This window comes from Notamacropus eugenii, chromosome 3 (genome assembly GCF_028372415.1).
Source record: "Notamacropus eugenii isolate mMacEug1 chromosome 3, mMacEug1.pri_v2, whole genome shotgun sequence".
Taxonomy (NCBI): Eukaryota; Metazoa; Chordata; class Mammalia; order Diprotodontia; family Macropodidae; genus Notamacropus; species Notamacropus eugenii.
Genome location: NC_092874.1, coordinates 220873931 through 220901337, shown reverse-complemented (window position 1 = coordinate 220901337; position 27407 = coordinate 220873931). Strand labels below are relative to the sequence as shown.

The following is a 27407-nucleotide window of genomic DNA, read 5'->3' as shown; positions in this document are numbered from 1 at the left end:
ATAGTAGATGTGTCTGTCACAGGATGCTGCAGCCAAGAAACCACTGACCCCCAAGCCCAAGAGGGTACAGAAGGCAGGCGACAGGGTAGCAAGCTCCCGAAAGAAGCTCCGGAAGGAAGATGGGGTGAAAGCCAGTGAAGCCCTGCTGAAACAGCTGAAGCAGGTGACTCCCAGGAATCCCACTTGCATAGCCCCCAGGGCAGATGGGAGGAAGCTAGGGTTGGGGGGATGTCTCTTGGGAATTCCTTCTCTAGTTCTTTATCTGTGGGGGCTTAAATATTGTAGTGTTCTCAATGACTTTGATTCTCTGTCCCCTCCCAGGAGCTGTCCTTACTGCCACTTACAGAGCCCAGCATCACCAACAACTTCAGCCTTTTTGCCCCCTTCGGCAGTGGCTGTCTCATCAATGGGCGGAGCCAGCTGAGGGGAGCATTTGGGAGTGGGGCATTACCCACTGGCCCTGACTACTATTCCCAGCTTTTGACAAAGGTCTGGCACCATGTTGACATGGGAGGTTTCAAGGAAATTCTTAGCCTAACACAGGGTAGGGACATCAAGATGACTTGTTCACAGTTCCTTCTTGCCCCCCTAGAATAACTTGAGTAACCCACCAACGCCGCCTTCCTCGCTGCCGCCCACCCCACCCCCATCAGTACAGCAGAAACTGGTGAATGGGGTCACTCCTTCTGAGGACCTGGGGGAGCAACCTAAAGATGCGGCCCCTGCCCGAGAGCCTGATGGGGGACCAAGGGGTAAGCAGAGGATAGTGAAGTGAGGCAGAGAGAGAGGCCCCTATTGCTTTCTTCCTACTCCCTCCTGTGACTGCGGTCTTTAGTTTTGAAAAGGACCAGCTTGGTGGCCTGACTGCATAAAGGCCACCAGCACCCAAGACTATAGTAGATTTTTCCCTTAAAGAAAAAATAGATCTCTATATCTTCCCACTCCCTATACAGAGAGTCATTCCTTATCGTAAACATGTGATGAGTTTTTTTTTGTTCCCTTACCGCCTCTGGTTGGGGGGTTCTGAAAACCCAGACTTTGGAAGCATGTGGAGGTGGGGACAGGCTCCAGGCAGACCCTTTGGCATGAGGAAACTGTCAGAGCAAGAGAACTAGGATCCTAAGAAAGGAGGGGCCCCCCTACTCATGTCACTTCTCTCCTGCTCCCAGATGCCCCTGAAGTGAAGAGCTTGGACCTGCTGGCAGCACTTCCCACTCCTCCTCACAACCAGACTGAGGATGTCAGGTTGGAAATGAAATGAGGAGTGGGGTGGGGTGCTTGGCTGTCCTGCCATCGGGATTGCAGGTGGGGTTGTGATATCCCCAGGCTTCAAGAGGCTGGGGAGGGGTGACCTCAAAATGGTGCAAACATGCCTTGTGTCCCTGTTCTCTAGGATGGAGAGTGATGAGGAGAGCGATTCCCCTGACAGCATCGTCCCAGCTTCTTCACCTGAGAGTATTCTGGGGGAGGAGGCCCCTCGATTTCCCCAGCTGGTATCAGGCCAGCAGGAGCAGGAGGACAGGGCCCTCTCCCCAGTCATTCCTATCATCCCCCGGGCCAGCATCCCAGGTGTGTGTATGTACCTGTCTGTGGTGTGGGTTAGGAAAAGTAGACATTGTGGAAGAGCAGAAAAAGGGCTAGCTCAGTGTCAGGAAAGACCTAGGTTCAAATTTGATCTTCTCTACTTGACCTTCCTAAGCCTCAGTTTTTATCTGCAGAATTGGGATAAGTAGTATTGTGGGGATCAAATGAAAGAATGTTTTTTAAAGCACTAGGTAAAATTAGCTGCTGCTTTGTTTTTATTCTTGTTGAGGGTGGGGAGGGTTTGAGACCGGCTGGGTCTTCAGGGTCTTCCCTGTCCTATTTAGTCTTCCCAGATACCAAGCCCTTTGGGGCTCTGGAATTAGAACCAACAGGAAAGCTGTCTGCCAACACCTGGGAAAAGGGCAAGGGGAGTGAGGTGTCTGTCATGCTGACTGTCTCTGCGGCCGCTGCCAAGGTATACCAATGTGGTGGGGAGAGTGGGAGGCAGGGGGTAGAGGGAAGGAGCCTTGGCCTCTGCTGTAACGCAGTGCCACACTGAGGGCTCTCGGATGACACAGCTCTCCCGCTTCTCTCCATCTCCCTTCCCCCCATATGTCAGAATCTGAATGGTGTCATGGTGGCTGTGGCAGAGTTGTTGAGCATGAAGATCCCCAGCTCCTATGAAGTGCTATTTCCAGAGAGTCCTGCCCGCGCGGGGGGTGCCGAGCCCAAGAAGGGGGAAGCGGAGGGACCTGGTGAGTGTGGCACAGATCGGGTGGGAGGCCAGGGCAGAAGGCGTGCCATGCCACTCTAGATTCAAAGGGTAGTGGATTCTCCCTCACTTCTTCCTACAGGTGGTAAAGAGAAAAACCTAGGGGGAAAACCCGCTGAAGGTGGCAGTGACTGGCTGAAACAGTTTGATGCAGTGCTGCCAGGCTATACCCTCAAGAGCCAACTAGACATCCTGAGCCTCCTCAAGCAGGTGGGGCCGTGGGGTGGGAGGGGTCAGAGCTGGGGTCGGGGGTAAGGGCAGTGCTAACAGGGCAGAGGACCTCAGAGGGGAAAGTTCCGGGATTTGGGAAGGAACAGTGGTAGATACCAGTCTGGTGTTCTGGGCACAGTCAGGAGGCTTCCTTGTGCTGAATGGTATGGGATTGTCTCTGTAGGAAAGCCCCGTTCCAGAGCTGCCTGCCCAACACTGCTATATCCACAACGTCTCCAACCTGGATGTTCGTCAGCTCTCTGCCCCACCACCTGAGGAGCCTTCTCCTCCCCCTTCACCCTCAGCTCCTTCTCCTGCCAGCCCCGCAGCTGAACCCTCAGCCCCATCACCCCCACCACTAGTTCCCTCACCTCCACTGCCTGAAGCAGCTCGCCCCAAGCCCAGAGCCCGCCCTCCTGAAGAGGGTGAGGATTCCCGGCCACCCCGGCTTAAGAAGTGGAAAGGGCTTCGCTGGAAACGGTTACGGCTGCTGCTGACCATCCAGAAGGGTGGCGGACGACGAGAAGGGGAGCGGGAAGTGGCTGAGTTCATGGAGCAGCTGGGCACAGCCCTCCGGCCTGACAAGGTGCCCCGTGACCTTCGGCGCTGCTGCTTCTGCCATGAAGAAGGTGATGGAGCTACTGATGGGCCTGCCCGCCTCCTTAACCTGGATCTGGACCTATGGGTCCACCTTAACTGTGCCCTGTGGTCCACGGAGGTCTATGAAACTCAGGGTGGGGCATTGATGAATGTCGAGGGCGCCCTCCACCGAGGGCTGCTGACCAAGTGTTCGCTGTGCCAGCGTACCGGAGCCACTAACAGCTGTAACCGACTGCGATGTCCTAGTGTCTACCACTTTGCCTGTGCCATCCGGGCCAAGTGCATGTTCTTCAAGGATAAAACGATGCTATGCCCATTGCACAAGCTTAAGGGGCCCTGTGAGCAGGAGCTGAGCTCCTTTGCTGTCTTTCGCCGTGTCTACATTGAGCGGGATGAGGTGAAGCAGATTGCTAGTATCATCCAGCGTGGTGAGCGGCTACACATGTTCCGGGTGGGAGGGCTAGTGTTCCATGCCATTGGGCAGCTCCTGCCCCACCAGATGGCCGACTTCCACAGTGCCACAGCCCTCTACCCAGTTGGCTACGAGGCCACGCGCATCTATTGGAGCTTACGTACCAACAATCGGCGCTGCTGCTATCGCTGTTCCATCATCGAAAACAACGGGCGGCCTGAGTTTATTGTCAAAGTCATGGAACAGGGCTTGGAAGACCTGGTTTTCACTGATGCATCCCCCCAGGGTGAGGCTCTAGGGAGTTAGGGAACCATGTACTGTGTGGGTGGGTAGGACAAACTCCTTCCCAGCTGTAATTCACAGAGGTCTTTGGTGTTTAGTCTTTAACTTCTGTGGCCTAGCATCCATTAGACTGGGCAGAGTTTTTTGTTGTTCAACCTTAATCTTTTCTGCTGTTCTTTTTTTTTTTCTTTTCTCATTTGAGGTGAAAAGAGTTACTTCCATGTCCCCACAGATTAGGTCCAAGCTTCCCTTAATCTGATCCTAACTCATCGTTATTTTCTCTTACTTAGGGTATTAAATGAAGCTCTGACTAGTATTGACTATATTTAGGGGTGGAGGGAGCGGGGTAAGAGATAATTTTTTTGATATTCCTACTTTATATTCCTCACTGTCTTTAGAGCAGAGGGTCTGACCCACAGGGGTGCCATTCCTGTTTTAGAGGGAAGGAGTCAAGGCATAGGTCAGGAGTGGAGAACCTGCAGCCTTGGGGTTACATGTGGCCTTGAGGCCAAAGGTTTCCCACCCCTGGCATAGGTCATGGGAGCCACAGATAAAAAATAACTCTTGTATCTGGGTAAAGCCCAGATATGGGGGGAAATAAGTCTTTTGATGGTCATTTGATTTCCCCTCAGCTGTGTGGAACCGTATCATTGAACCAGTGGCTGCCATGCGCAAGGAAGCCGACATGCTTCGGTTATTCCCGGAGTATCTTAAGGGCGAGGAGCTCTTTGGGTTGACAGTACATGCTGTCCTACGAATTGCAGAGTCGGTAAGGTGGGAGGAGGGCAGGGTGGGCTGCAGGGGATTCTGGGGTAGGCTAATTGGGGTACCCCTGCTCCCAGGGGCCTGGGCTGTGGTAGATTGCTCACTGTGTCCACAGCTGCCTGGAGTGGAAAGCTGTCACAACTATTTGTTTCGATATGGACGGCACCCACTGATGGAACTACCACTTATGATCAACCCTACTGGCTGTGCCCGCTCTGAGCCCAAAATCCTTACTCACTACAAACGGTGAGCCTACTTGTTGAGGGAGTCTGTGGTCGAGCTGGGTTTGGGAGGGATCTGAAGTGAAGGGAATGGGCAGAAAACAGGGTGGAGGATTGGAGACCTTGGGATAATTGGGGGCAGGGGGGCGGAACACAACACAGATGGGGTGAAAATGGAGACATCTTTTCCTTTGGAAACGTTGAGGAATCACTCAGACATATTGAATAGAGGAGGCTGGAGCCAGGGCCCCCTCTAAAGCTTGTCTTTCCTGCCTAACTAATGGGGGTGGAGGGTGGAAATGTGTTAACTGGGGAGGTATGCAGTAGGCAGGTATTTATTGATGTGATGGATGAGGGAGCTAATAGTTTTTTCCCTTTCCCCTCTCTAAAGGGCTCTGACTCCCTCCACCTTGAGCCTAAAAGGGAGCCTTTAGATGTACCCTGGAGTGCTAATGTCCACCTGAGGTGGCCCCAGGAATAATAATTGAAAGAACATTAAAACCTCACATTTGTATAGCATTTTATACTTTTTTTTCCAAAGCGCTTTCACATCCATTATCTCATTTGATCCTCACAACATCCTTATGAGGTAGGTAGGGCAGGTGGTATTACCCCCCTTTTTTTCAGATGAGAAAACTGAGGCCCAAGGAAGTTAATTGACATGCCCAAGGTCACACAGCAAGTCAAAGATGGAGCCAGAGCTAGAGCCCTGGTTTCTTGACTTGTTCAGTGCTTTTCCCACTATGCCATTAGTGGACCCTAGCTCACCAGCTGGGGTACAGGAAGACAGAAACGATTTTAAAGGAGTTCTGTCACTGTATGTGACCAAGCCCCAAGCAAAGAGTCCTGGACTTGATCTCTGGTGTGCAGAGATGAAGGGCAGGAATACAGCCTAGGTAGTTGTGGAGGGAGAAGGTGGAGTGGGGAGTAGGGACGAAGGGTAGGGGGCAGTGGGGGAGGGAAATGGAGTCAAACAGGTTTACTGAATTATTTTCCTGAATTGAATAGTTGGTGCAGAGGCAAGGGAAGAGAGATATCATCCCTGTTTGGGAAAAGTTTGTAGTTTTTGTTTCAAGGGGGAAAAGTGTAAACAACTTTAGTTCTCAAGAATTGTTCTAATGTGGTAAAGGAACAGAATTCTGAATATGCCCTCGGAGTAGAGCTCCAAGGGATAGTCCAGTGACTGGAATGACAAGACATAGACTGTTCCCTGTCCTTGGGGTGGTCGAGGGAAGAGCATCTGTGTTAGGCTAGTCATGAGAGGGTGAATGTATCCACACATCAGGGAATGGGAGAAGTTTCGCTTATTTGATTCCTAGACCTATCTCAGGTTTTCTGAACAGAGGGCCATATGGATTTTAACTGCTGCCCCACCAAGATGGAGACCCTTATAGTAAATTCAGGTTCTGCCTCTATTTGCCCAGGCTATATTTCCCATATGCCCGTAGCACATGTCCTGAGGCCTGGCTGACATTTGCCACATCCCAGAGTTGGGGGTTGGGTACACATCATTGTGTGTCTACTAGATCTGACTTGCCATTTTTCCTGCTGTCCCCAGGCCTCACACCCTCAACAGCACCAGCATGTCCAAGGCATACCAGAGCACCTTCACGGGCGAGACCAACACGCCGTACAGCAAACAGTTTGTGCACTCCAAATCATCACAGTACCGCCGGCTCCGCACCGAGTGGAAGAACAACGTGTACCTGGCTCGATCCCGTATTCAGGGCCTGGGGCTGTATGCTGCCAAGGACTTGGAGAAGCACACAATGGTCATTGAGTACATTGGCACCATCATTCGAAATGAGGTGGCCAACCGTCGTGAGAAGATCTATGAGGAGCAGGTTAGGGCCAAGGAGAGGAGCTGTGTGTAGAATGTTCCGGGGATTCAGGACGATGGGGCTATGGCGGGCAAACTTGAGTCTTCAAGGGAAAACGAGAGATATTTGTGGAAAGCTGGAAAGCCTGAATCTGTTTGAATCTGTTTCTCCTGTTCCCTTCCTCTTTACAGAATCGAGGTATCTATATGTTTCGTATCAACAATGAGCATGTGATTGATGCCACACTTACTGGAGGGCCAGCCAGGTAAGATGGAGAGGGAGGGAGGGGCATGTCAGGGTAGAACTGGCCCTAACCTGAATTGTTCCCCTGACACTGACCACTCCCTGGTCTTTTCCGGTTCAGGTACATTAACCATTCATGTGCCCCTAATTGTGTAGCAGAGGTTGTGACCTTTGATAAGGAGGATAAGATCATTATCATCTCCAGCCGGCGCATCCCCAAAGGAGAAGAGGTGAGAGGAAGTCTTAGGAATGATGTGATTGGCAGTGATTTCCTTTGTATGTTTTTTTTTTCCCTAAGCCTGACTGGACTTGATCCTTTCTCCCTTCCCTCCCCAGCTGACCTATGACTATCAGTTTGACTTTGAGGATGACCAGCACAAAATCCCCTGCCACTGTGGAGCCTGGAACTGCCGAAAGTGGATGAACTAAGCTCAGAGGCAGCTGGGCAGGGGAGACCCTCCAGAGCCCTTCCCAGAAGGGTTGAAGGGGAAGAGAGCCAGGACCCAGAGCTGGGGCTGCTGGCTGACCAGAGCCCTAGGAGCAGGACGGGGCTCAGGGCCCTTTCTGGGCACCAGGGATGACTTCCCTCCCCCACCACAGGCCCCAGGCTGGCACATCTGCCCCCAGCTCCAGGAGCCGACAGACAGAAACAGCCATTGGGCATCTCAGGTTCGGGGGGTGGGGGGGTTGGGTAGATATGGGCTGGGAACTACCCAGCACCGTCTAGGAGGCAGCAGAGACGGTGAGGAGGGTGGCAGCTTGGGTCTCCCAGCCCCAGTGCTCCCACTGACGTCCCCAGCCCAACTCAAGGCTGCAAAGAGACTTGATTAAGCTTGACAATCCCAAAGGCTGGGTCCCCACACCTGGCCCTGCCCGCTGGGTCCTGTCCCTACTTCCCAACCCCCATCTTCCCTTTCTCTCTGTCTCCCTCTTCTCCTCTATGTCTCTCTCTGTCCCTCTTTCCATCTCTCTCTTTCTGGGTTGTGTTTCCTTGTTTTCTCTCTGACAAATGCAACACGAACGGGAAAGAGGCACCCAGCTGCCCGGGTGGGGCGGGCAAGGCAGGCAAGCCGGGCAAGGAGATCCTGCACCCACACCTACCTCATTTAAGTGTTGGATTTTTTGCTGTTTTGAAATGTGAGACCCTCTCCCCAGCCCTCTGATCCCTCAACCCCTTGTCTGAACTGGGGGTAGCAGGGAGGGGGGGGTAAAAAGGAAAACCTTTAGAAAAAAAATCTGTTTTTAACTGTGGGCATGGGGTAGTGACTAGGGCTGATGGGAAGCGATTGAGAGAGGGTGACCCCTCGATCCCCTCAGAGGCTGGGCATCTCTCCCCCTCTGAACAGGTTGGAAGGGAGAGGTATTGGGGTTGTGTTTCAGAACCAGGGTGTCCTCCTCTTGTACTCCCAACCCCATCATGAGCCCAGTGCCTCCCTCAGCCTCTCCCTGGATTTGGAGGGGAAAGAGATTCTCTTGAGTTGTGTACCCATTCCCCGTGGGGCAGGTTGGGGCCCAGAGCTCCCTACTTCCCCAGCCACCAAACTGCTGCTGGTCTGGTGGGAAAGGGAGGTGTTGGGGGTAGGGGAGCTTAGTGTCATCGTGGGGAGGGTGGGGGGGTATTTATCTATTTATAAGCCGGATTGTATATAGTCATGTGGGGCATGGGGGGGCCAGCAGGAGGTGAGAACCCTCCCCTCTCCCCCCCACCCCCTGGGGAGAGCAAATGTAAAACTACTAATTTTTGTGCTTTATATATTCTATATAAATATATCTATTTTCTTTTTACAAAACCAGTTTATAAATGGTAGGGGGCGAGGGGAGGGACACCTGGAGCTCCCCTTGTGGGGGAGCTGCCCTCCATTATCCCAGACCTGCTGCCCTGCTTCTCACCCCCCCCCATCCCCTGGCTGTGACTGCTGTAAAGGTGAGGGGAGGGGACAGGGGCTGGGCTCAGTTTCCCCACTCCCAGATGTACAGTTGGACTTTTATAACGCACAAAAGTGATCTGGCCCCTAAGGGAGCCAGAGGGTGACGGGTCCCCTCCCTCCTTTTTCTCCTATCTCCCTCCCTAACTTGTGCTGCAGGTGATTGAACCTCTTCCTGGAGTGGGGGGGGTGTTGAAGTAACCCCTAGGCCCCTCTCTGGTAGGGAGCCGTAGATTTGCAGATGAAGTTTTTATTCAGTTCTCTCTTCTAGGGGCTGTGGGCAAAGGGCGTTTTGTAATTATTTTAAAGCATCAGAAATCTGGAGCATGAGGATGAAGGTGATGCCAGTGGAGAGGGCTGGAGCAGGGAGCCTAGTCGCTGTTGTGTTTTTAGTTGTTTTTTTTCTTTTGAAGTTTTTGTTTTGTGTTTTAATTTGAGACAGAATGGGGTGGCAGGGGTGGGGAGGAGGCTGAAGATTTTTTTGTTTTTAGGGAAAAAGACAAAGCTGCTTCCGCAACTTGTTTAAAGATGCAAAGGTTTAAAAGAACTCCTAACCCCCCCCACCCCCCCCACCCCCGCCCCCAGCTCCACAGGGAGCAAAGAGAAGCTGCTGTAAGTAAACCAGGAGCAAGACTGGGCTTCTCTAGCGCCCTCCCCCCACCCCACCCCGCCCGCACGACCCCAGCCGCCGGACCTCTTCCTCTCCGAGAGCAGAAGGCCCTCGGGCCGGAGCGGAGCCCAGCGCAGGGTCTGGGCTGGGGGCAGACTTTGTAAGGTATGCTAGGTATCTGGTAGTCCTGTAGATCTTAGTGAAGAACCTTATACAGTTTTTAATTTTGATACAAACTATCACGCAGACCCAGGCTGCAAGGTTGGAACTTTGGTTTTCTGTTGTTCTTAGTTCCCCGCTTGTACAACGCATCGGAAGCGCCCCGCCCCCACCCCGCGTTCGTGTTTTGGGTTGGTTTACACGCACACCCTCCATTTTCAGTTTCCCCTTCATCTCCAGGACTCTCCTCCCCCTCCCTCCCTCGGCCTCCCTTGGATAAAAACCGCTGACCAGTGTGAATCCCGTGGAGACTTGACTTTGTGTTGTGTATGCTGTACAGCCAGGTTTGTCCTTCGTAACAACGGATGAAATGACCCCTTCTAGGCCGCGCCCTCCCGCCCCGAGCCCCCGTCCGTGGCATGTTTTGTATCGGCGATCATTATGAACTGTACATAATTTATGTTGTGAGAGGCAAAGGGCAAGTTTGGGATTTTGCTTCTTCCAAGTTTGTTTTTAAAGGACAAATAAAAAAAGCATTTTAAATACAAGTCGCCTGGAGTCGCTCGGTAGCGCCGCCGCCAGCGGCCCGGGGCCGGCCAAGGCCGGGAAGGGAGGGGGAAAGGCAACGCCCCTTCGGCCGCTCGCAGGCGACTGGTCGCTACCGGAAGGGCGGAGGCCGCGCGTCTTTAGGTCACGCGGGAGGAAGTAGGGTGGCGGTGCCGGAAGTGACGAAAGGGGCGGATCCGGAAAGAAGCGGCCCGGAGGGCACGAAAGCCGCTGGCGCGGAGCGGGATGGAGACGGTGAGAGGGAGAGGGCTGCCAGCCGGAGGGCCTGGCGGCGGGCGCCTCCCGGCCGGGGCCAGCCGGCTCCCCGCTGCCGGGCTGAGGAAGGGAGGGAGGGGGCGGGGACCCCGGACCTCCTGTCTGGGCTGTCCGTCCCGGAGCCCGGGGCTGCCCTGACGCCGAGGTCTCGCCTTAGGAAGCTGCTCGGCGGAGGGCGGGCGTCCCTCCGGTGCCTGGGCCCCGGGCCCTTCCGGGCGCTAGGGAGCCTGGGGCGCGGGCCGCTTGTGCCAGCCCGTCCCTGCGGAGCGTTCCCATGGCCGTAGTCCTCCTTCCAGGGGTCGCCCCACCCATTTCACGTTAGCTGTTACCCCTCTCTTTAAAACAACAACAACAAAAAACGGGTTTTCTTCCTTTGCAAAGGGTAAAAGTGGGACCTCCAAAAAATGACATAGGGACGACGTCAACCTTGTAAATTTGGGAAAGTGCTCTTGACTGGACTGGGAGGCAGGAGGGCTGGGTTCAAATAACAGCTCTGCCGTCGATGAACTGATCTCGGGCGAGGTACTTCATCTCTCTAGGCGCATTTGGACCCAACGGTCTACAAAACCTCTTCCAGTTTTAAGAGTCTGAGATTCAGTGACATGGGGCATGCAAACTAAGGACTGTGATGAAAACAGCAAAGAGCTGGAATACTAAGAGCTAAATTGTCCTCATTCTGATCACTGAGTAAAACTCAGGATAAGTTATGTACGGCCTGAAAGAGTCCAACCCTGCAGTTTAAGGAAGTAGCTAAGAAGGATCCGACCAGCATGGGAAAAATGTCCTTAGAAAACATCCTGGGAAGAACCGTGGCTATTGAATAACCGTCCACTGGCCTCTTCCCCCACCCTGGGAACTTCTTTTAAGTTAGTTACAGGGCTTTGCACATTGTAGGTACTTAAGAGCTATTTAATGTTTCTAATTATGTTCTTTTAAGTGACTCTTTGTATCCTATTAGTGACTTTTTGTATCAAATAATATGTAAAGCTCTTTGCAAACTTTCAAGTGCTACACAAACTTAGCTGTAATTATCTTTCTAAGTGTCTGTCTAGGTATGTCTCTGAATATACATGTGACCAGGTCTATACATTTGTATAGATTGTGTACATTTGTGTTTCTACAAATCCAGTTTTCCAGTCCAAATGTCTTATTTGTGTCAAATCATCTGTGCCCCTCTATTGCTCCCTTATGGTTTACATAGCAACTTTGTTTCCAGGCACATTCATAAATAACCTACTATCTCAGTTCATTCTATAACCATCTCTGGGAGGTAGGTGGGAGCAGAAATTTTTGAGGAGCAGATAATACAAGTGGATTCATAAAGATAAGGTTACTTAGCCATATGTATGTTTGTATCTATTCTGTGCTTGTCTATCTTTCTGTCTTAGTGCAGCACTCTGACCATCTACGTCTTCCAGTACATCACCATCATAATGTTTTGCAGTAATTCAAATAATCTGTGATTCCATCCATATAAATATTCTTTCCACCAATAAAGAAATGAAGCTTTTCTACAGCTTGGATAGATATATAAGTTTCTGTGTCAAAAAAAATCATCACTTGGTAACCATCCTTTTGGTGATGAGTCTCTCTGAATTTAGGTAGGCTAATCACTGAGCCTGAAGTCTGAACCATTCTGGCTTGGTATAGGACTTGTCATTGTAATATAGTATCTAATACAAAACTGCAGGTTACCTCCATAATATATAATGAGGCATCATAATGGGAAGTTTAGTGGAAGTTCAACAACAAATATTTATTGAGTACCAGCTGTGTGCCTAGGGTACTGAGATTACTGCTTTCCTGGAGGTTACATTCTGGTTTGGGAGACAAGATATTTGTATATGAAAAAATTATCACAATACAAGGTAGTATATAAATGCCAAAGTGGACAACTGCTCCATTTCTTGGTCTCTCTTTATGTTATCCAGTCTTTGGTTTTTGTATGTTGTGTGATCTTGTCTGTGTCTCCTGTATACATGTATGTATCTGCATTGCTCAGTAACCTTCACATGCAGGTGACTAGATTTGTTCCAGTGGCATTGCCAAAATGTCACACGCAGCAGACAGCAGCAATGGAATTCGGTTCTTGCTTCCTTTGGGGGTGGGAAGCTGTCCTTTCAGCTTGCCTTTGACCTTTGTTCACTAGCCAGCAGAAAGACTCCAGATCTTTTAGCCTTACATTTTTGCAAAAACTTGTGGGGCAAAAATGCAGTTTTTGGAACCATTTTCTGAATATGTTGAATTGCAGCTACTAGTACAGATAGAAATCAGCATAACTCCTTTTGGGTAACATTGACATTTCCAGGAAGTATACAGATTTACCCAAGTTTTGGTTACTCTGAGCTAGGGAAGGAGGCAGGAACTGCCCCTTTACCCTCTCTATGTCCCTAGGACCAGGAAGTAGAGGCAGTTAGTGTTTCTCTTGGCTTTGGAAGGCTCTGGCTCATCAAGTGATGCTAAAGTGCAGGTCTGACCATATCATTCTTCCCATTGTAAACTCCTTTAGCTCCATATTTTCTCCCAGATCAGATATAAAATTTTCTCTTTGGCTTTTGAAGCCCTTCATAACCTGGCCCATTCCTGCCTTCAAAGTTTTCTTACTATCCTCCACATGCTGAGATCTCAAATAAGACACTCCATCTAACGACTCTGAGCATTTTCACCAGCTGTCTTCCATGCCTGGCACAGTCTCCTTCCTTATGTTTACCTCCTGGCTTCTCTGGCTTTCTTCAGATCTCAAAGGCCCACCTTCTGCAAGAAGTCCTCCGTAATCTTAGTGCCTTCCCTCTGAGACTATCCCCTGTTTGTCTTGTATATATCTTATTTGTACATAAGTTTTTGCATGTTGTGAAGCTTAAATAAGATAATATTTGTAAAGTGCTTTAACTCAGGGCCTGGCACATAGAAAAAGGTGTTTAATAAATGTTTATTCTCTTCCCTTGTTTCTCCATTAGACTAAACTCCTGGGGACCAGGAACTGTTTATTTTTTACCTTTCTTTTTGTCTCCAGTACTTAGAGAAGTGCCTGGCATGTAGTCAGAGCTTAATAAATACTTGTTGACTGATCCACTGAATTGACAAAAGGTATTGGGTTGGAATTTCGAAAAAACTTCTTAGCTACAGAACATGTTTCATGTTTATCCTTCAGACATTCAAGTGGTGATGACTGACTGGCTGCCAGTTTCTCCCTGTCTTTGTGATTAGGGACCAAGTGGCATGGTCCTTATGCTCAAGATAGTACTTGGGGAAGGCATTGATATCCCACTATCCTGTTTTTGACCCCCATAGCAGATTCTTTGGGAGTCAGGTGTGGGCCCACATTTTGGGCTACGTTTTCAAAAGCTTTTGTAGCTTAGCCTAGGCCAGGAATCACTGGTGTCAGTTTTAAAGCATTGTTTCTTTTATGCTGCCTTCCTTATTGTTGGGGGAGGGGTAGATTCAAGAGCCATGAGAAACATAATGAGGTTAGTAGATCCTAAGTTAGGCTTAGTTCCTTTGTTTGTCCTTCCAGGTCACTATTCCAGAGAGTGGTATGGAAAAATGCACCCCAGCTCTGGAAGGTAATATATTTCATCATGATATACTCCAAGAAGGATGGGTACTTCTGTGAAAACCAGTGACCAGTCTATAATTGGTCTTCAGTTTCAGCAGGTTTTGTTTCTCTCCCATTGTACATGCTGGGGATATCAGGGCTGAGCCAAAAACCAGAGATATTAGGCCGCTTTATAAGAATTAGAATCAAGAGCTTATATAGGGAACAACAGGAATAAGTTTGGTGTTATAGGGGTGCTTATTAAGATTGTCATAAGTGATTTAGATAATTAGAGTAGGATTTTTTTTCAGTGGGAGATTCTGAACTGTTGTCAGTGGGAGAGCTATAGGCTAGAAGACCACATTATAGAAGTCCCTGTTACTTATTAAAGACCCCAGAGCCAGGAACCACCAGTCTTTTGTCACCCAGCATCTGAGTGTGTACCCTCACATCTGGGATGGCTTTGAAGACTTCTACATTTTCCCAGCATTTCAAGTCAGGAATAGAATGGATTAGGGATATAGTAATAAAATCCAAGACACAGGGTTTAGCAGTCCTACAGTGTTCCCAAACTCCTGTCAGTTTTGAGCCATTATGAAAGAACCCTGAATTGCCTTTACAGTTGCTTCTCTATACTGTGTGACAGGCTTTCGAACCTCACCCCAAAATAATGAAATAATCTTCCATTTATTTTAAAAAAAGATTTCTATTGCCGTAGGACATTAAGATTCCAAAGAGATGACGTAGACCTTCCCTGATGGATAGAGAGAGGAATCAGGACTTGACCTGTGATTTCATTGGTATAGGGAATCTCCTTCAGCTGAAGAAGCTTCATTTACCAATCCAATCAGTACCTTCTCTGAAACTTCTAGTCTTAAAAAATTGCCTAGAGTACTGACGGATTAAGGGATTTGCTTGGGGTCACATAGCCGGTATGCAATAGAGGTAGATTTGATCCCAGGGCTTCCTAGCTTCCAGGACAATCTTATATCCACTATGCCACACAACCTCTATAAAACGTATAATTTAAGGGGGTAGAAGGAAACACATGTACACAAATAACTATGATAACGAAGGAGTGATCCAGGAAAAGTAGCATGTGAAATTTTAGGGAAGATCATTTTGATTTGGTTGGGAAAAGGGAATAATTCCTGAAGGAACTGGTATCTAAGTTGAGTTTTAAGGGAAGGAGGAGACTTTCAGCATTAGGAGGTAGAGTGGAAAATTAACTAAACAGGAGAACAGTACAAGTTTGGAGAGGAGTGAGGGAAGGATGAGAAGTGGGGATAAAAGCTACCCTTGTCTGTTCTGAAAGTAGGGTATAAGAAAATGAATAGTATGAAGTAGGACTAGAAAGGTAGGTTGGAAGTTGGAAGGTTATGGAGACTCTTGGGTGCCAGGGTAAGGAGCTTTTAATTCATTAAGTAGTGGGCAGCCATTGAAAGCTATTGAAAAGATTATTGACATTAGGAAGATTATTGGGGCAGCAGTGCGAAGAGTGGAAAGCAAGGAAGCCAGTTAGGAGGACCTAAATATGCCCCCCTTCACCATTTCTGGAACTCCTTGAAGCTGCTGTGGACTTCCCAGACAGACTTTTATACTAGCCTCAGAGACTCTAGAGGCTCTATGGGATTTGGAATAATGGCTGAGGATAAAGGATAGAGATAGCTCTCTTCTTTATATTAAAAAAAAAAATCCATGTTGGGCACAGGATGAGGTAGGACAGTGCAGGCTATGGATATTTCCCTAGTTTGACAAAGGATATGGAGATAGTCTCAGTTTTCACTGGATTCTGAACTTGCCCTCTCTCTCAAGGCCTTATTAGTGGTACAGACTATTTGTGGATTTTTCTTACCCATCAATAAGACTTTCAGGATCCTACACCCAGCCTGACCTCACCCTAGACCCATCCTCAGAACCTTAGACTGCTGGAGGGAAATACAGGAAGCAGGAAGTCCCATCCAACATGGTGTTTTACTAACACACACCAACATGGTATTGAATTGGAATGGCTTGGATAAGGCAACCATTCATTCCTATCAAAAGCTCTCTGAAGCATCACAAGACTCTTATTCTATTCCAGGAGAAGAGCAAGAGAGAATGAACAGAAGTTATGGTGAAAAAACTTAGCTCAGAGAAGAACCTTCCAGACAAGAATAGACTTCTAAGAGATTATCCTTTGGAGAACTCTGAGTAGAACATTCTCTACCTGACAGGAATTGACATAGCCCTGCTGAAAGATGAAATGGTCTCTAGCCTTGGGAAACTGAGAATTAGATGGATTCAAAAAATCCTTGTCTAGGTTTGGTGGGAGGAAGAAGAATGAGGCAGGATGGAATGGGAGGGTGTCGTGGAGAGCGACCTCTCCATTTGGGAAGCTATAGCCCTCTGACAGAGAGGTGGGGGAAGGGGGAGCAGGGCTCACACAGCAGAATGGAGAACACTAATCCCCTCATGCTATGCAGAGACCCCAGAGTCCAACAGCGCTGTCTATACCTGCTTCATGAAATCCCATCGATGCTATGATCTGATCCCCACAAGTTCCAAACTGGTTGTGTTTGATACCTCCCTGCAGGTGAGTGAAGCTTTTATCCTCTACCCTTTCCCTGAGGCCTCTGCTTTATATATCCCATCCAAAGCCATTTGTAGGGCTACTCTTACCCTTCTTTCCCCTTATGCTTCTTATCCTCCTCCTCCCTCAATTTCTCTCCTAGTGACCCTTCCTTCTCTATTACTCATCCCCTCCTTGCAGGTAAAGAAAGCTTTCTTTGCCCTTGTCACAAATGGAGTTCGGGCAGCCCCATTATGGGACAGCAAGAAACAGAGCTTTGTGGGTAAGTAGGGGTCCGGAGGATGGATGATATCATCATGGTAGGCATGATGGGAAGTTGAGGGTGGCATTTGGGATTCCCTCATCTGAGGGTGTTCTAAGGGGAAGACAGTACGATTCCTAAGTATTCATTTGGCTTCCAGGCATGCTGACCATCACTGACTTCATCAATATTTTACACCGTTACTACAAGTCAGCCTTGGTGAGAAACCCATAACCCGTTGATTCTGATGCCATAGTCAGGAACCATTGATTTCCTCTTTGGGTCCCACCTCCAAGCCCTGCCACTGATTTCTGACAGTGTCTTCTTTGCATCCTCGGGTCTGCTTTCCTCCATAGTGCGCACAGTTCTTGCCCCCTGCTCCACTTCCCAGGGAACAGTCTGTTGGGGGTCTATTGGAATAGAGTGATAAAAGCCCGAACCCTGTTACCTCTATTCCAGGTACAGATTTATGAGCTGGAAGAACATAAGATAGAAACCTGGAGAGGTTCGTAGTAGGGAGTCACAGGGAGACAAAGGGTTGGAACATTTTCTTGGGAAGCTGTTTTCTTTGGTGGCATTTTGTGTGTAAATCATCTCTTCTCCTCTCAGAGGTGTACCTTCAGGACTCCTTTAAACCTCTTGTCTGCATCTCTCCTAATGCCAGGTGAGCTGCCATCTGCTTTTTCAGAATGGAAAAGTCATCATCAAAAGGAACCTGGGAAGGGTGGTGGGAGTGATGACCCCATACATACATGCCTTGGGATAGTCTGACTTTGCTCACTGTCCCCAAATCCTCTATAACCTACAACTGGAGCTAATCATTACCCCGTCATTCCACAGCCTTTTTGATGCTGTTTCCTCACTGATCCGAAATAAGATCCATAGACTGCCAGTCATTGATCCTGATTCTGGCAACACTCTGTATATCCTCACCCACAAACGCATCCTCAAGTTCCTCAAGCTTTTTGTAAGTGCTATTTCTCTTCCTCTCTGACTTCCCATCATCACATATACTGCCCTCAAGCCTCCCTGGGCTGGGTTAGGGAGTTGGTGGCTGAGGGCTGTTTGGAGGACCTGGTAGTCTAGTTAATTGATCTGTCTACCAGATTGCAGAGTTTCCCAAACCGGACTTCATGTCTAAGTCTCTGGAGGAGCTCCAGATAGGCACTTATGCCAACATTGCTCTGGTTCGTACCACCACACCTGTCTATGTTGCATTGGGCATCTTTGTTCAGCACCGGGTCTCTGCCTTGCCAGTGGTAGATGAGAAAGGTAAGGAATTGAGGAGGGAGAGAAGAAGGGGAGGGGAAATCTGTGTCCCCAGAGGTGTTCTGTGGGCAGTGATGGGGGTTCCATTGCTGAATTCCAAGCCCTTCCGGTTAAGATGCCCCTATTTTCACAGGGCGTGTGGTGGACATCTATTCCAAGTTTGATGTCATTGTGAGTGACTTCAGAAGGACCACTTCAGGTGGTAGGGAAAAGGAAGGAGGGATTGGGAAATGTGGGAAGGAAAAGGAGGGAATTCTTTGTGGGTTCAAGGGCTTCCGTGACACTGGTCTCCATATCTGATGGGAGAAAAGAACTGACTCCCTTACTGGCTAAGTGTGGACTGAGAGATGACCAGTTCACCTGAGTTCTGCATTTCTTGGGGGATGGAGTGGGATGGAATTGGGTTTTGGGAATTAGAAACCATGCTTTTGGGGCTCTTTGTCCTCATTTTCCCAGAACTTGGCAGCAGAAAAGACCTATAACAACTTGGACATATCTGTGACAAAAGCACTGCAGCATCGATCCCACTATTTTGAGGGTGTACTCAAGTGCTACCAGCATGAAACTCTGGAGACCATCATTAACAGACTGGTGGAAGCTGAGGTGGGGAAAGAGAAGCGAAAGACTTGGGAGTGTGGGAAAGCTGTGATTGTTGGATTGAAGAGAGAGGCTTGTAAATAGTGAAGGGAACAATGAAAACTACTTGATTGAGTTTGGCCTAAAAGCTCCCTTCCTTTCTCTCTTGCCATCCTATGCCAGGTTCATCGGCTGGTGGTTGTTGAAGAGAACAATGTGGTAAAAGGCATCGTGTCACTCTCTGATATACTACAGGCCTTGGTGCTCAGAGGTGGAGAGAAGCCCTGAGCTGAGCTGGAAAGAGTACAGAAAACACACCATACCTCTGATCAGCCGGATGGGATGCTAGAGGCTCTGATCCCTTTTGTGACACTCACCCACTCACCCAACCTTACTGAGAGGGTATAAAGGGGTAGGAAAACATAGAAACCCCCACACTTCGAAGGAGTAACCTCTAGCCCAGGCACCAACCATCTGCACTGGTTCCCTGCTTGAACTAAGGGCTGTGTGCCCCTCATCCTAGGTAATTCTGATCTCTAAGAGATCCCCAGTCCCCTCAGCAAATACCCTGCCCCTATCTCGTGAGATAATGTACCATGAAACTCTGTAAAGATGTTTTTATTCTTCCTGATACAAAAGGAGTTAGGGGGTGGGGGGAGACAGTGCCATTTCCTCCTATAATGATGTTGGTGGGGGAATACACCCTTTGGATTCTTGCTCTCTTTTCCCTTGCTGTGCTTCCCATGTCTTGGGGAGTTGGAAAGGAAAGTTCAGAATGGCTAGTCAGATTTATTTTTCATAGTGATTCTAATTAAAATGACAAAGATGCCCATTTCCTACAGTATTGTGTTTTCTTTGGGGCTATGAGCACCACTGATCTTGACCTCTGCATCTGTGGCTCCACATACCTCCCTCTTCTAAAACAGACTTGTTACACTTCACATCTCTCCTTTACCCAAACCATGCCCTTCCATGTTCCCAGCCTCCTCTCCCTCTACTGTGCTGGGACCTGAAGTTAATCCCTTTCGTACAGTATCTCCAGGGAGGAGGGAGGGCCCTTTCCCCATACAGACAGAAGTTAGTGCCCAGCCCCTCCCAACACCACTACCCTATACACCTCCCTGCCATGAATGTTCCAGGGACTCCCTCCCCCCCAGTGGTGCTGGGAAGGCAGGACTAGGCTTAGATTCTGCTGAACTGGCACAGTGTGTGAGCTTGCAAATCCCTTTTATTGCCTCTTCTGCCTTTCCTAAAAGCTGGGAATGGTTTGGGTAGCAGCAACAGTCCCAGAGGTAACAGATTTAATCCTCACTTGCCTGAGTACTGACATGCAGTCAGAAGCCATCAAATGGCACCTTCAACAGTGAGTTAGGGAGGTCTGGGGTGGGGGCTCTGGAGGGGAGGTGGGAGGACAGGAGGGTTAAATGCTAGCCTACCTCTCAATCTGGCCTTTCTTGCATTTTTGCATTCTTCACTTATTCTTCCCTATGCTACTTTTCCCAAAGTTCAGGTTTCTTAAAGTTAGGGAGGCTGTTGGAGAAAAGTCATGGGCTTCTGGGCATGCCTTTGTGGGGAAGGGGTACAAGTCCTAGGATACTCCCTAGGTAAAGAGGTCCTGCTGCGATGGGCCACCACCACACAGCACATTCCTGATCTTGAGGGAGGTTTCTGAGTGATTAGATGAGTTAGGGAGTATGCACATTCCATGGGGACAGGGTAGTGGGGGAGAGTTTGGAGAGGAAACTTTAAAAGGCCTAGAATTCTGGTAGCAAAAGAGACAGAGGCACCTTCACTCTTATTTAGCTATTACAATCACTGGAGTCAGGTAAGTATCTGGGCTCAGGGCAGGAAATGGGGGGGGGGGGTTGGATAGGAGTCAGATAAGTAATGTTATTGAAGTCCTTTTAAGGAGTAATGATGGGGACATGATTTAGAATCAGGATGCTTGAATTTTCTGTATCTGCCCCTGTGGGAGTGGGCATTTCAAGGGAGGTTTAAAAAAAGATAGAGAATAACTCCTATTGATCCATTCTCTACCTACCTGGTAACAACCACTGCTGACCCTGTACCCACCCCTACATGCATACACCCTTTTTCCTACCATATGTTTGGAAGGGAAGTGCAGGGATCTTTTAACAAATCAGGATTCCTTGCTATCTATCACTACCAACTCTGAACCCTAAGTGATCTCTTGGGTTAAGGGGGCAATTTTGGAAGTCTCATCTATATTCCTCTACTATTATCCCTTTTTTTTTTGAGGAGGTCAGTGGTAAGGGAGGAATGTTATCTGCTCCACCTAGAACTACATCCTTCCCTACCTCCACTTGAACTGCTAGCATGGTTGCTATGCATGGTTGCTAAGTCTCTGCATGGTGGGTTTGGCGTGGGCTGCGCTGTTACTAACATTGCCATGGTAAAGTTGGGAACCACCTGTAATAGTGCTGGGGGAAGGGACCATGAGAACATCAGAACACTCTCCTACTTTTGTTATCTGAGCCAAAACGGACCAGCGATGGGTGGACATCCTAGGCAGCAACAGGGAAAGTATTCAGAAAAGGGGAAGGGGAGGGATCCTGCAAATGCAAGCACAGCGGTTTTTTTGTCCTTCATTTTCGCTTAGTTGCACAACGGTTGGGAGAACTGGAAGCATTTTCCATTCTACCCGTCTTTCTTTCCTAAAAGTGCAGAAACTCATCCCACTTTTGTTTGCCAGAGTTGTGTGTGGGCATGATAGGGAGCGACTCTTCTCCCTACCTTCTGGGTTAGTGGGGGAAGAGACAGACTGCCATTATGGTCCCTCCCTCTACCCGGAACACCTAGAACTGTGCAAGGTGAAAGGTGTGGTCTCCAAAGCAGGCCCCCAGTGTTCCCGATAGCAAGGAAGGTGGAATGTGTGTGTGTGTGTGGGGGGGGGGGGGGTGCTTTAGAGCTTGGGAACAGCAGCTCTCAGCTCTGAGCTGAACACGAAGCAACCGCCTCCTCCCTCCGCCGCTGAGAAGCGGGTTACTCATCTTCTCCGGCACCCGCACTACCGCTAAAAATAACCCCCAAGAGCCTTGGGGCCGCCCCCTCCCTTTCCCCTGCCCCCAAACCCATGGAAACAGGCAGAGGGTGGAGAGCAAAGACCTTGAATTCCAAGGGACATTTTCTTATCCTAAATGAAGAAACAAGCTAGAGACAAGGAAAGCCAGGAATGGAACCCAAGTATCAGGGCACTCAGATTAACTGTAGAATAATGGGTTAATAAGACAGCAACGTTGGGTAGGGGGAGAAATTTTGAGGGCTGAGGAGGAGGGGGAGATGACCTTTGGTACCTAGTTGAAGAATCCACTTTCCAACTGGTCCCACTTGTGTTTGGGGGGAAGAGATGGAAGTGGGGAGTGTCCAGGTCGGCAACCAAGGACTGCCGCGTGCTGTGTGGGAGAAGTAGCAACACAGAACAACTGCCCGTGTCACATGCACGCACACATACATACACACACACAGACACACACGTGTGCTCGGGTATATATAGTCCCCAGTCCTTGGGTACGCCGCTCTGCAGCGGGTACAGGCTTCCTAAGCTAGGAGGGGGTTCTTGGGGTGGGTGGGTGGGGGGTTGGGGTTGGGGTGGAACAGGATGGTGGATGGCCCGCTGTTCTCCGAGGGGCCAGGCAGCCCCAGAAAGCCCCATGATGGAGAGTCTGCCGGCTGTTTGTGGGTACAGAAGTCCAAGATGTTAGTGATTGAAGTGAAGACCATCTCCTGTCATTACAGTCGCTGGGCCCCTGCTCACCAGCCCATGGACCCTACTGGGGGTCCTTGGGCCCAGGAACCTTCAAGCCACAGGTGAGTCTGAGGGCTTAATTGGGAGAATAGGTTGGGAGAAGGGCACAAGTAAGGGCAGTTTAGGTCCTGACCTTTCCACTACTTACCACTGATTGTAATGATACTGCTTAAGCCTCGCTGCACTCCTACTCCCTCAAACCGGGTGGGTCTAGGGTGACCTCGGGGGGGGGGGGGGGGTAGGGTGGGGGGTGGGGAGAACGAGAGATGGACATGGATTAATGAATAGAGGGGGAAATTGTGTGAAGCTTACACGATTAAAGTGTGACAAGGAGAACCTAGTCACCATAATAAAATAATCCCTATTTATCCCAGCCCTCCCCCCCCCCCCCCATTCTATAACCCTTGCGCACCCATTAGTCTTCATGGCTATCCTTTACTTCCCCCGAGGTTCCCTCTGCTTGTCCCTAAGCTTCGGGGGCCGCTCACCTGGGTTCCTGCTTATTGTCCCAGGTATGGGCTGGGCCAGAAGCCCCCAGAGCGGCTGCTTCGCCGGGCATGGGTGCCCCGAGTGTTGCAAGAGGCAACCAACTGGGGGACAGGGCACCCACCCGAGATCCGACCGAGGGAGCAAGAGAAAAGAAAGGCGGCCTCCCAGGAGCGTGAGGCCAAAGAAACAGAGAGAAAGCGGCGCAAGGGAGGTGGGGGTCGAAGTTGGAGCCCTCCAGGCCTCTGCCGTTCAGAACCCCGGAGTCCACTTAGCCGAGCCCGGGGCGGAGGTGGGCCCCGTCCCGAACCTGGGAGTATCCCTAAGGCCACCCAGCCTAAGGCTCGTCCGGTCCCTGGGTTGCCAGAGCACCTTGGGCCGGCCGGCCGACCGCCCCGTCCAGCAGCGCAGTCGCTGCGAGAGCCTGGCGCCGCAGCTCGAGGGGGACCCCGGATGGGGAGGCCATCTGGGCCTCCCAGTTATGAAGCCCACCTGCTCTTGAGAGGCGCTGCCGGGCCGGTCTCTAGGAGGCGCTGGGACCGGCCTCCTCCCTACGTGGCTCCGCCTTCTTATGATGGCCCCCACCGGACCTTGGGGGCCAAACGGCCCCCGCAGCTTCCCCGGCTGCCCTCCCCTCTAGCTCCGGCTCCAGCTCTAGAAGGAAAAGATAGAGAGGAGCGTCCCAAGAAGAGGCTGGATCCGCGGATCTACCGCGACGTTCTAGGGGCTTGGGGGATTCGGCAGGGCCGGGGCACCCTGGGTGGGTTTCTAGGAGGGCTTGGAGGGAAGACTTCAGACAAGGTCCCTGGGTTCTCCCCCGTGGGTCTCAATAGCAACGGCAGCGAGAGTTATTCACAGCCTGGGGCCAATCAGACCACAGGAGCAGAAACCATAACCTCTGGCACCCCCCAAACGACACCCAGAACCAAGCTCCCTCTCAGTGACACCTCCGAAGGGGAACGAGCAGAACAGACACGCAAGACCTGGGGTCCTTCCCCTGGAGACCAGCCACCCCAGCACAGCCAAACCCTTCCTAGACCCTGGGCCCCTGGGGGCCCAAGAGAGAAAGAGTCCCCGGGAGAGAGGGGTGGGTCCCAGAGGCCTTCCAAGCTTCCAGCCGACTGGAAGGAGACCCACCGAGCTCATACCGTGCCCCGCAGCCCCCATAATTCTGGTGGGGAAAACGGAGTGTTTGTCATTGACGCCACGTGCGTTGTGATTCGGGCCCAGTTCATTCCTACCCCTCAAATTCAACACGTGCAGCTTTTGCCTTCCCCGGGGCCACGGGATTGGGGGGACTCCCTGGCTTTCCAGAAACCCCGAAAAGAGGAGGGAGAGGAGGAGCAAGCTTTCCCTTCCCCATGCCAAAAGCTGCTGCAGAGTAGCCGGCTCTCTCATCAGCCCAGCAAGGGCTGCTCCGATGCCTGGGATGAGGGTGCTGAGGCTGGTGAGCCGGAGGACTCCTCCCTGGAGGAGCGCGCCTCCCGCATCCTGGGGCTCCCAATCAAGGAGCTGGACCTGGGGGCGTCCCCAGTTCAGAGAAGCTCGGACCCGGGCGGGCCCAGCGGAGCAGCTGAGAGGTGCGCGGATGGCGCCCGAGGCTCAGAGCCAGCAGCAGGGGGCCGGCGGCCGGCGGGCCGGGGCTGGGTGCGGGACCCAGGGCCTTATGCCGGGGCCCTGCGGGAAGCTGTATCCCGCATCCGCCGCCATACAGCCCCGGACTCGGACTCGGATGAAGCCCCAGAGGGCGGCGCCCGGAGCTGCTCCTCCGAAGGGAGCGACACGGAAGCCTCGGGTGCCACCAGGCAGCCTGAGCGAAGCCTGCCCGGGGGCCTAGACACACCAGGGACCCCAGGAGGGAGGGGAGAGGTCGGGCGCAGGGCCGGGGAGCTGAAAGACTGTATCCGGGAAATCCTGGATGTGATCTGCCAGACCGAGGAGGCACTATTCCGGGCCGAGGGCTCCGCTCAGGGAAAGCAGGGAGGGGGTCACCCCCAGCCATAGGTTCCCAGACCTCGGACGTGCTCCCGCCCTCCACGGTTCCCCCTCACCGTCCCCTTCACTCTGGCAGATTTCTCTCACCTCTTCTCACTTTTTTCTTCCATTACCCTACCCCTACACGTATTCCGACTTGGAGGTCCTCACATTGAAACCAGAGGAACAAACAGCCATTTGAGCTTTTACGGTTTTATTTTTTGAAGGAGAAGTGGGGGAAATGGAATCTTCTTATGTCTGGACCAGTTCCGTACCAATCTCAATTAAAGGGCTTAGAAAACAAAGCCCAGTGGTTGTTGGTTTGTTAATGTTTTTAACAGAAACCCTGTACATTATTGCGAGGCCCAAGTAATTCACACATCGCCCCAGTATTGACACCATCTGTTTTCTCACATACATAACCAGATAACCACTTTTTGTATTGGACTATCTTTTACATCACTTGAAAAACACAGAATTTCAGAGCTGAAAAAATCTTCAGAAACCACCTAGTTTACTCTCGAACAAGAATTCCCTCAATAACATCCCATAATATATAACATCAGCCTTTCCTTGGATACCTCTAATGAGGGGCAAACACTTCCTTCTGAGGACTGTCCATGATACTTTTGGATAATTCTAATTGTTAGGAAGGTTTTTCTTGCCTCAAGCCTCAATTTACCTCCTTGTGACTTCAGCCATTTTGCTTTTAATTTTCGTCTGGGACCACACACAATAAGTCTAAACCTTCTTCAACTTGACAGCCTTTCAAATATTTGGAGACCACTATCATTTTCGACCTAGGTTTTCATTTAAACATACCCAGTTCTTCAAACAATTCTTATACAAGTAGGAGTGAAGGCCTGCTTTTTTTTCTGGATGGCCCAGTGTATTTTGAAAAGACTGATACTATAGGATACAAAAGGGCCATAATCGGATAGGGAGGCCTAAGTAGAGATCAGATAGGTAATTGAAAGAGGGATAATAACAGCTGGGGTGATGTCAATTAGAGAGGGTATTAGGATAGAGGACTAATTAAAGGGGAGGGGAAGAAATAAGAAAGTGACTAGGGAAACTTTAAAAGTAAGTCTTGAAGCATTCCATAGTGGATTGGTTTGTTAGTGTGTATTTTTTTAAAGAGGTTACTGAAAGGAAGTAAAGGCTGGAGGAAGGAGGGGGAGGATTCAAATCAGTAAGTTCAGGACCTCCCTAATTAAGTTAATTCACTTTTATTCAGGAAGGGGGAATGAGCAAAGAGACCTCTCACTCTCCCCTTCACTCTCACACACCTTGCTCAACTTGGAGAATCCCAAGACTTGATGAATCAACCAACCAATAAGCATTTATTTAATATCTGTCATACCAGGCATTGTGCTAAGTGCTAGGTGGTGGCAAAAAGACAAAATTAACAAGCAGTCCCTACCTTCAAGGAGCTTGTAGTATGTAATGGGAGTGGTGTGGGATGATATATACACAAATTAGCAGATAACAAATACATATTTTATACATTGTGTACATATACATATATAATTTATTATCAGCACATAGGTAGGACCTGGTCCTTGAGCTGAACATTAAGGAAGGCATACAAGTCAGGTGTGGGAGATAGCTTACAAAAATAGTGGAAAATTGGAGATGGAATGCTATGTGTGGAGATCATTTATGGAGTAATGAAGAGATCAGTCTAGAAGGAGAGGTAGGAGCCAGTGAAGTGGAGTCATGAGAGATCAATCTAGAAGGAGAGGTAGAGCTAGATTGTGAAAAGCTTTAAATGCCAGACAGAGAAATTTGAATTTGATCCTAGAGGCAAGGGTGGAGGTTGAGGTTGAGGGGCTTATCTGTGAGTTGGGTGGGGGTTGCCTACTCTGAGCATGTGAAGACTTTCCCCTGGTGGAATGGGCAGATGAGAACAATTTGGTCCAACAGCCATGAAGGCAGCTGAAGCAGGTCCTGTGGAACTTTTAGGTCTTGGTCAGATGCCGAAGACAATAAGGTCATCCACTGCATCACGAGCCAAACCCCCATCATCTTGACTTGTGTCTTGCCATTGGACTTTGATGGCTCTGGAAGAGAGAAGCTAATGAACTTCAATGCAACTCTGCTTCGCTAAAATTCAGTTCTCAAAAGAATCAAATCATGACCCCATGATATCATTGGTCCTCTTTAAAAAGGAGGAACAAATGACAAGAGACAACAGGGAACTGATCAAATAATCCAAAGTATTATTCCTAAAGCATATGTTACAGTGACCCCATGCTCCAGAAGCTTCAGTGGCATCTCTGTTTAGCATTTCAAATCCTTTACTACTTAGCTCCAGACTACCTTTCCAGACCCACACTGAACCTTCACATACTCTGAGGTCCAACCAAACTGACCAACTTGCATCTCTCCTGTGACAGTCTCTATCCCATCTCTGAGCCTTTGCAAGTCAACTTCCACTGGACCAGCATCTCTGAAGTGAGAGGACTTGGGTTCTAATCCTAACGATGCAGCTACCTCTGTGACCTTGGGGAAGTCATCTCACCTCCCTAGGCCTTAATTTTCTCCTCAGTTAAATAAAGGGGTTGGACTAGCTGGCTGGGTCCAAAGATTGCTATCCTGTGTCTGAAATGTACTCCCTCTT

General features: G+C 49.9%; 3 protein-coding genes across 14 annotated transcripts in view; all 3 read left to right on the top strand.

Moving 5' to 3' along the window:
- KMT2D (lysine methyltransferase 2D) overlaps positions 1 to 8084 on the top strand; it is a 35105-nt gene extending 27021 nt beyond the window's left edge. For all 6 annotated transcript variants that reach the window (XM_072654563.1, XM_072654562.1, XM_072654560.1 and 3 more), the window contains 15 exons: positions 23 to 163; positions 322 to 489; positions 593 to 752; positions 1170 to 1245; positions 1394 to 1569; positions 1869 to 1999; positions 2144 to 2279; positions 2379 to 2506; positions 2691 to 3804; positions 4433 to 4569; positions 4681 to 4811; positions 6345 to 6630; positions 6798 to 6871; positions 6971 to 7079; positions 7186 to 8084. In XM_072654563.1, coding sequence (XP_072510664.1) covers positions 23 to 163; positions 322 to 489; positions 593 to 752; positions 1170 to 1245; positions 1394 to 1569; positions 1869 to 1999; positions 2144 to 2279; positions 2379 to 2506; positions 2691 to 3804; positions 4433 to 4569; positions 4681 to 4811; positions 6345 to 6630; positions 6798 to 6871; positions 6971 to 7079; positions 7186 to 7278 — 3060 coding nt within the window. In that variant the 3' untranslated portion in view covers positions 7279 to 8084. The remainder of the gene's footprint in view (positions 1 to 22; positions 164 to 321; positions 490 to 592; positions 753 to 1169; positions 1246 to 1393; positions 1570 to 1868; positions 2000 to 2143; positions 2280 to 2378; positions 2507 to 2690; positions 3805 to 4432; positions 4570 to 4680; positions 4812 to 6344; positions 6631 to 6797; positions 6872 to 6970; positions 7080 to 7185) is intronic.
- A 2139-nt stretch (positions 8085 to 10223) lies between these two features.
- On the top strand, positions 10224 to 19390 carry PRKAG1 (protein kinase AMP-activated non-catalytic subunit gamma 1). 6 transcript variants are annotated; one of them, XM_072654570.1, is made up of 13 exons: positions 10283 to 10344; positions 13880 to 13928; positions 15984 to 16148; positions 16366 to 16475; positions 16653 to 16734; positions 16874 to 16932; positions 17173 to 17218; positions 17323 to 17377; positions 17554 to 17680; positions 17820 to 17985; positions 18116 to 18153; positions 18439 to 18585; positions 18742 to 19390. In XM_072654570.1, exons 4-13 carry the CDS (start codon positions 16404 to 16406, stop codon positions 18844 to 18846), a joined length of 897 nt encoding a protein of 298 aa, XP_072510671.1. In that variant the 5' UTR covers positions 10283 to 10344; positions 13880 to 13928; positions 15984 to 16148; positions 16366 to 16403; the 3' UTR covers positions 18847 to 19390. The 6 variants fall into 6 exon arrangements, 4 of the variants coding, with proteins under 4 accessions (XP_072510670.1, XP_072510668.1, XP_072510671.1 ...); XM_072654569.1 differs by lacking the exon at positions 15984 to 16148 and having other exon boundaries at positions 10224 to 10344; XR_011977142.1 differs by lacking the exon at positions 15984 to 16148 and having other exon boundaries at positions 10226 to 10344; positions 18116 to 18184.
- Positions 19391 to 20316: 926 nt separating this feature from the next.
- Positions 20317 to 24908, top strand: DDN (dendrin). 2 transcript variants are annotated; one of them, XM_072654566.1, is made up of 3 exons: positions 20317 to 20383; positions 22315 to 22386; positions 22837 to 24908. In XM_072654566.1, exons 2-3 carry the CDS (start codon positions 22340 to 22342, stop codon positions 24812 to 24814), a joined length of 2025 nt encoding a protein of 674 aa, XP_072510667.1. In that variant the 5' UTR covers positions 20317 to 20383; positions 22315 to 22339; the 3' UTR covers positions 24815 to 24908. The 2 variants fall into 2 exon arrangements, with proteins under 2 accessions (XP_072510667.1, XP_072510666.1); XM_072654565.1 differs by lacking the exon at positions 20317 to 20383 and having other exon boundaries at positions 22178 to 22386.
- The last annotated feature ends 2499 nt before the right edge of the window (positions 24909 to 27407 follow it).

What these genes read in the sequence shown, in the direction of transcription:
- PRKAG1 (XM_072654567.1), top strand. An exon ending in TCAAGTTCCTCAAGCTTTTT is followed by an intron (nt 17,681 to 17,819) that starts GTAAGTGCTATT and finishes TCTGTCTACCAG; the next exon opens with ATTGCAGAGTTTCCCAAACC. An exon ending in ACAGACTGGTGGAAGCTGAG is followed by an intron (nt 18,586 to 18,741) that starts GTGGGGAAAGAG and finishes ATCCTATGCCAG; the next exon opens with GTTCATCGGCTGGTGGTTGT.
- DDN (XM_072654565.1), top strand. Translation starts at nt 22,178, where the DNA reads ATGGTGGATGGCCCGCTGTTCTCCGAGGGGCCAGGCAGCCCCAGAAAG. An exon ending in CAGGAACCTTCAAGCCACAG is followed by an intron (nt 22,387 to 22,836) that starts GTGAGTCTGAGG and finishes TTATTGTCCCAG; the next exon opens with GTATGGGCTGGGCCAGAAGC.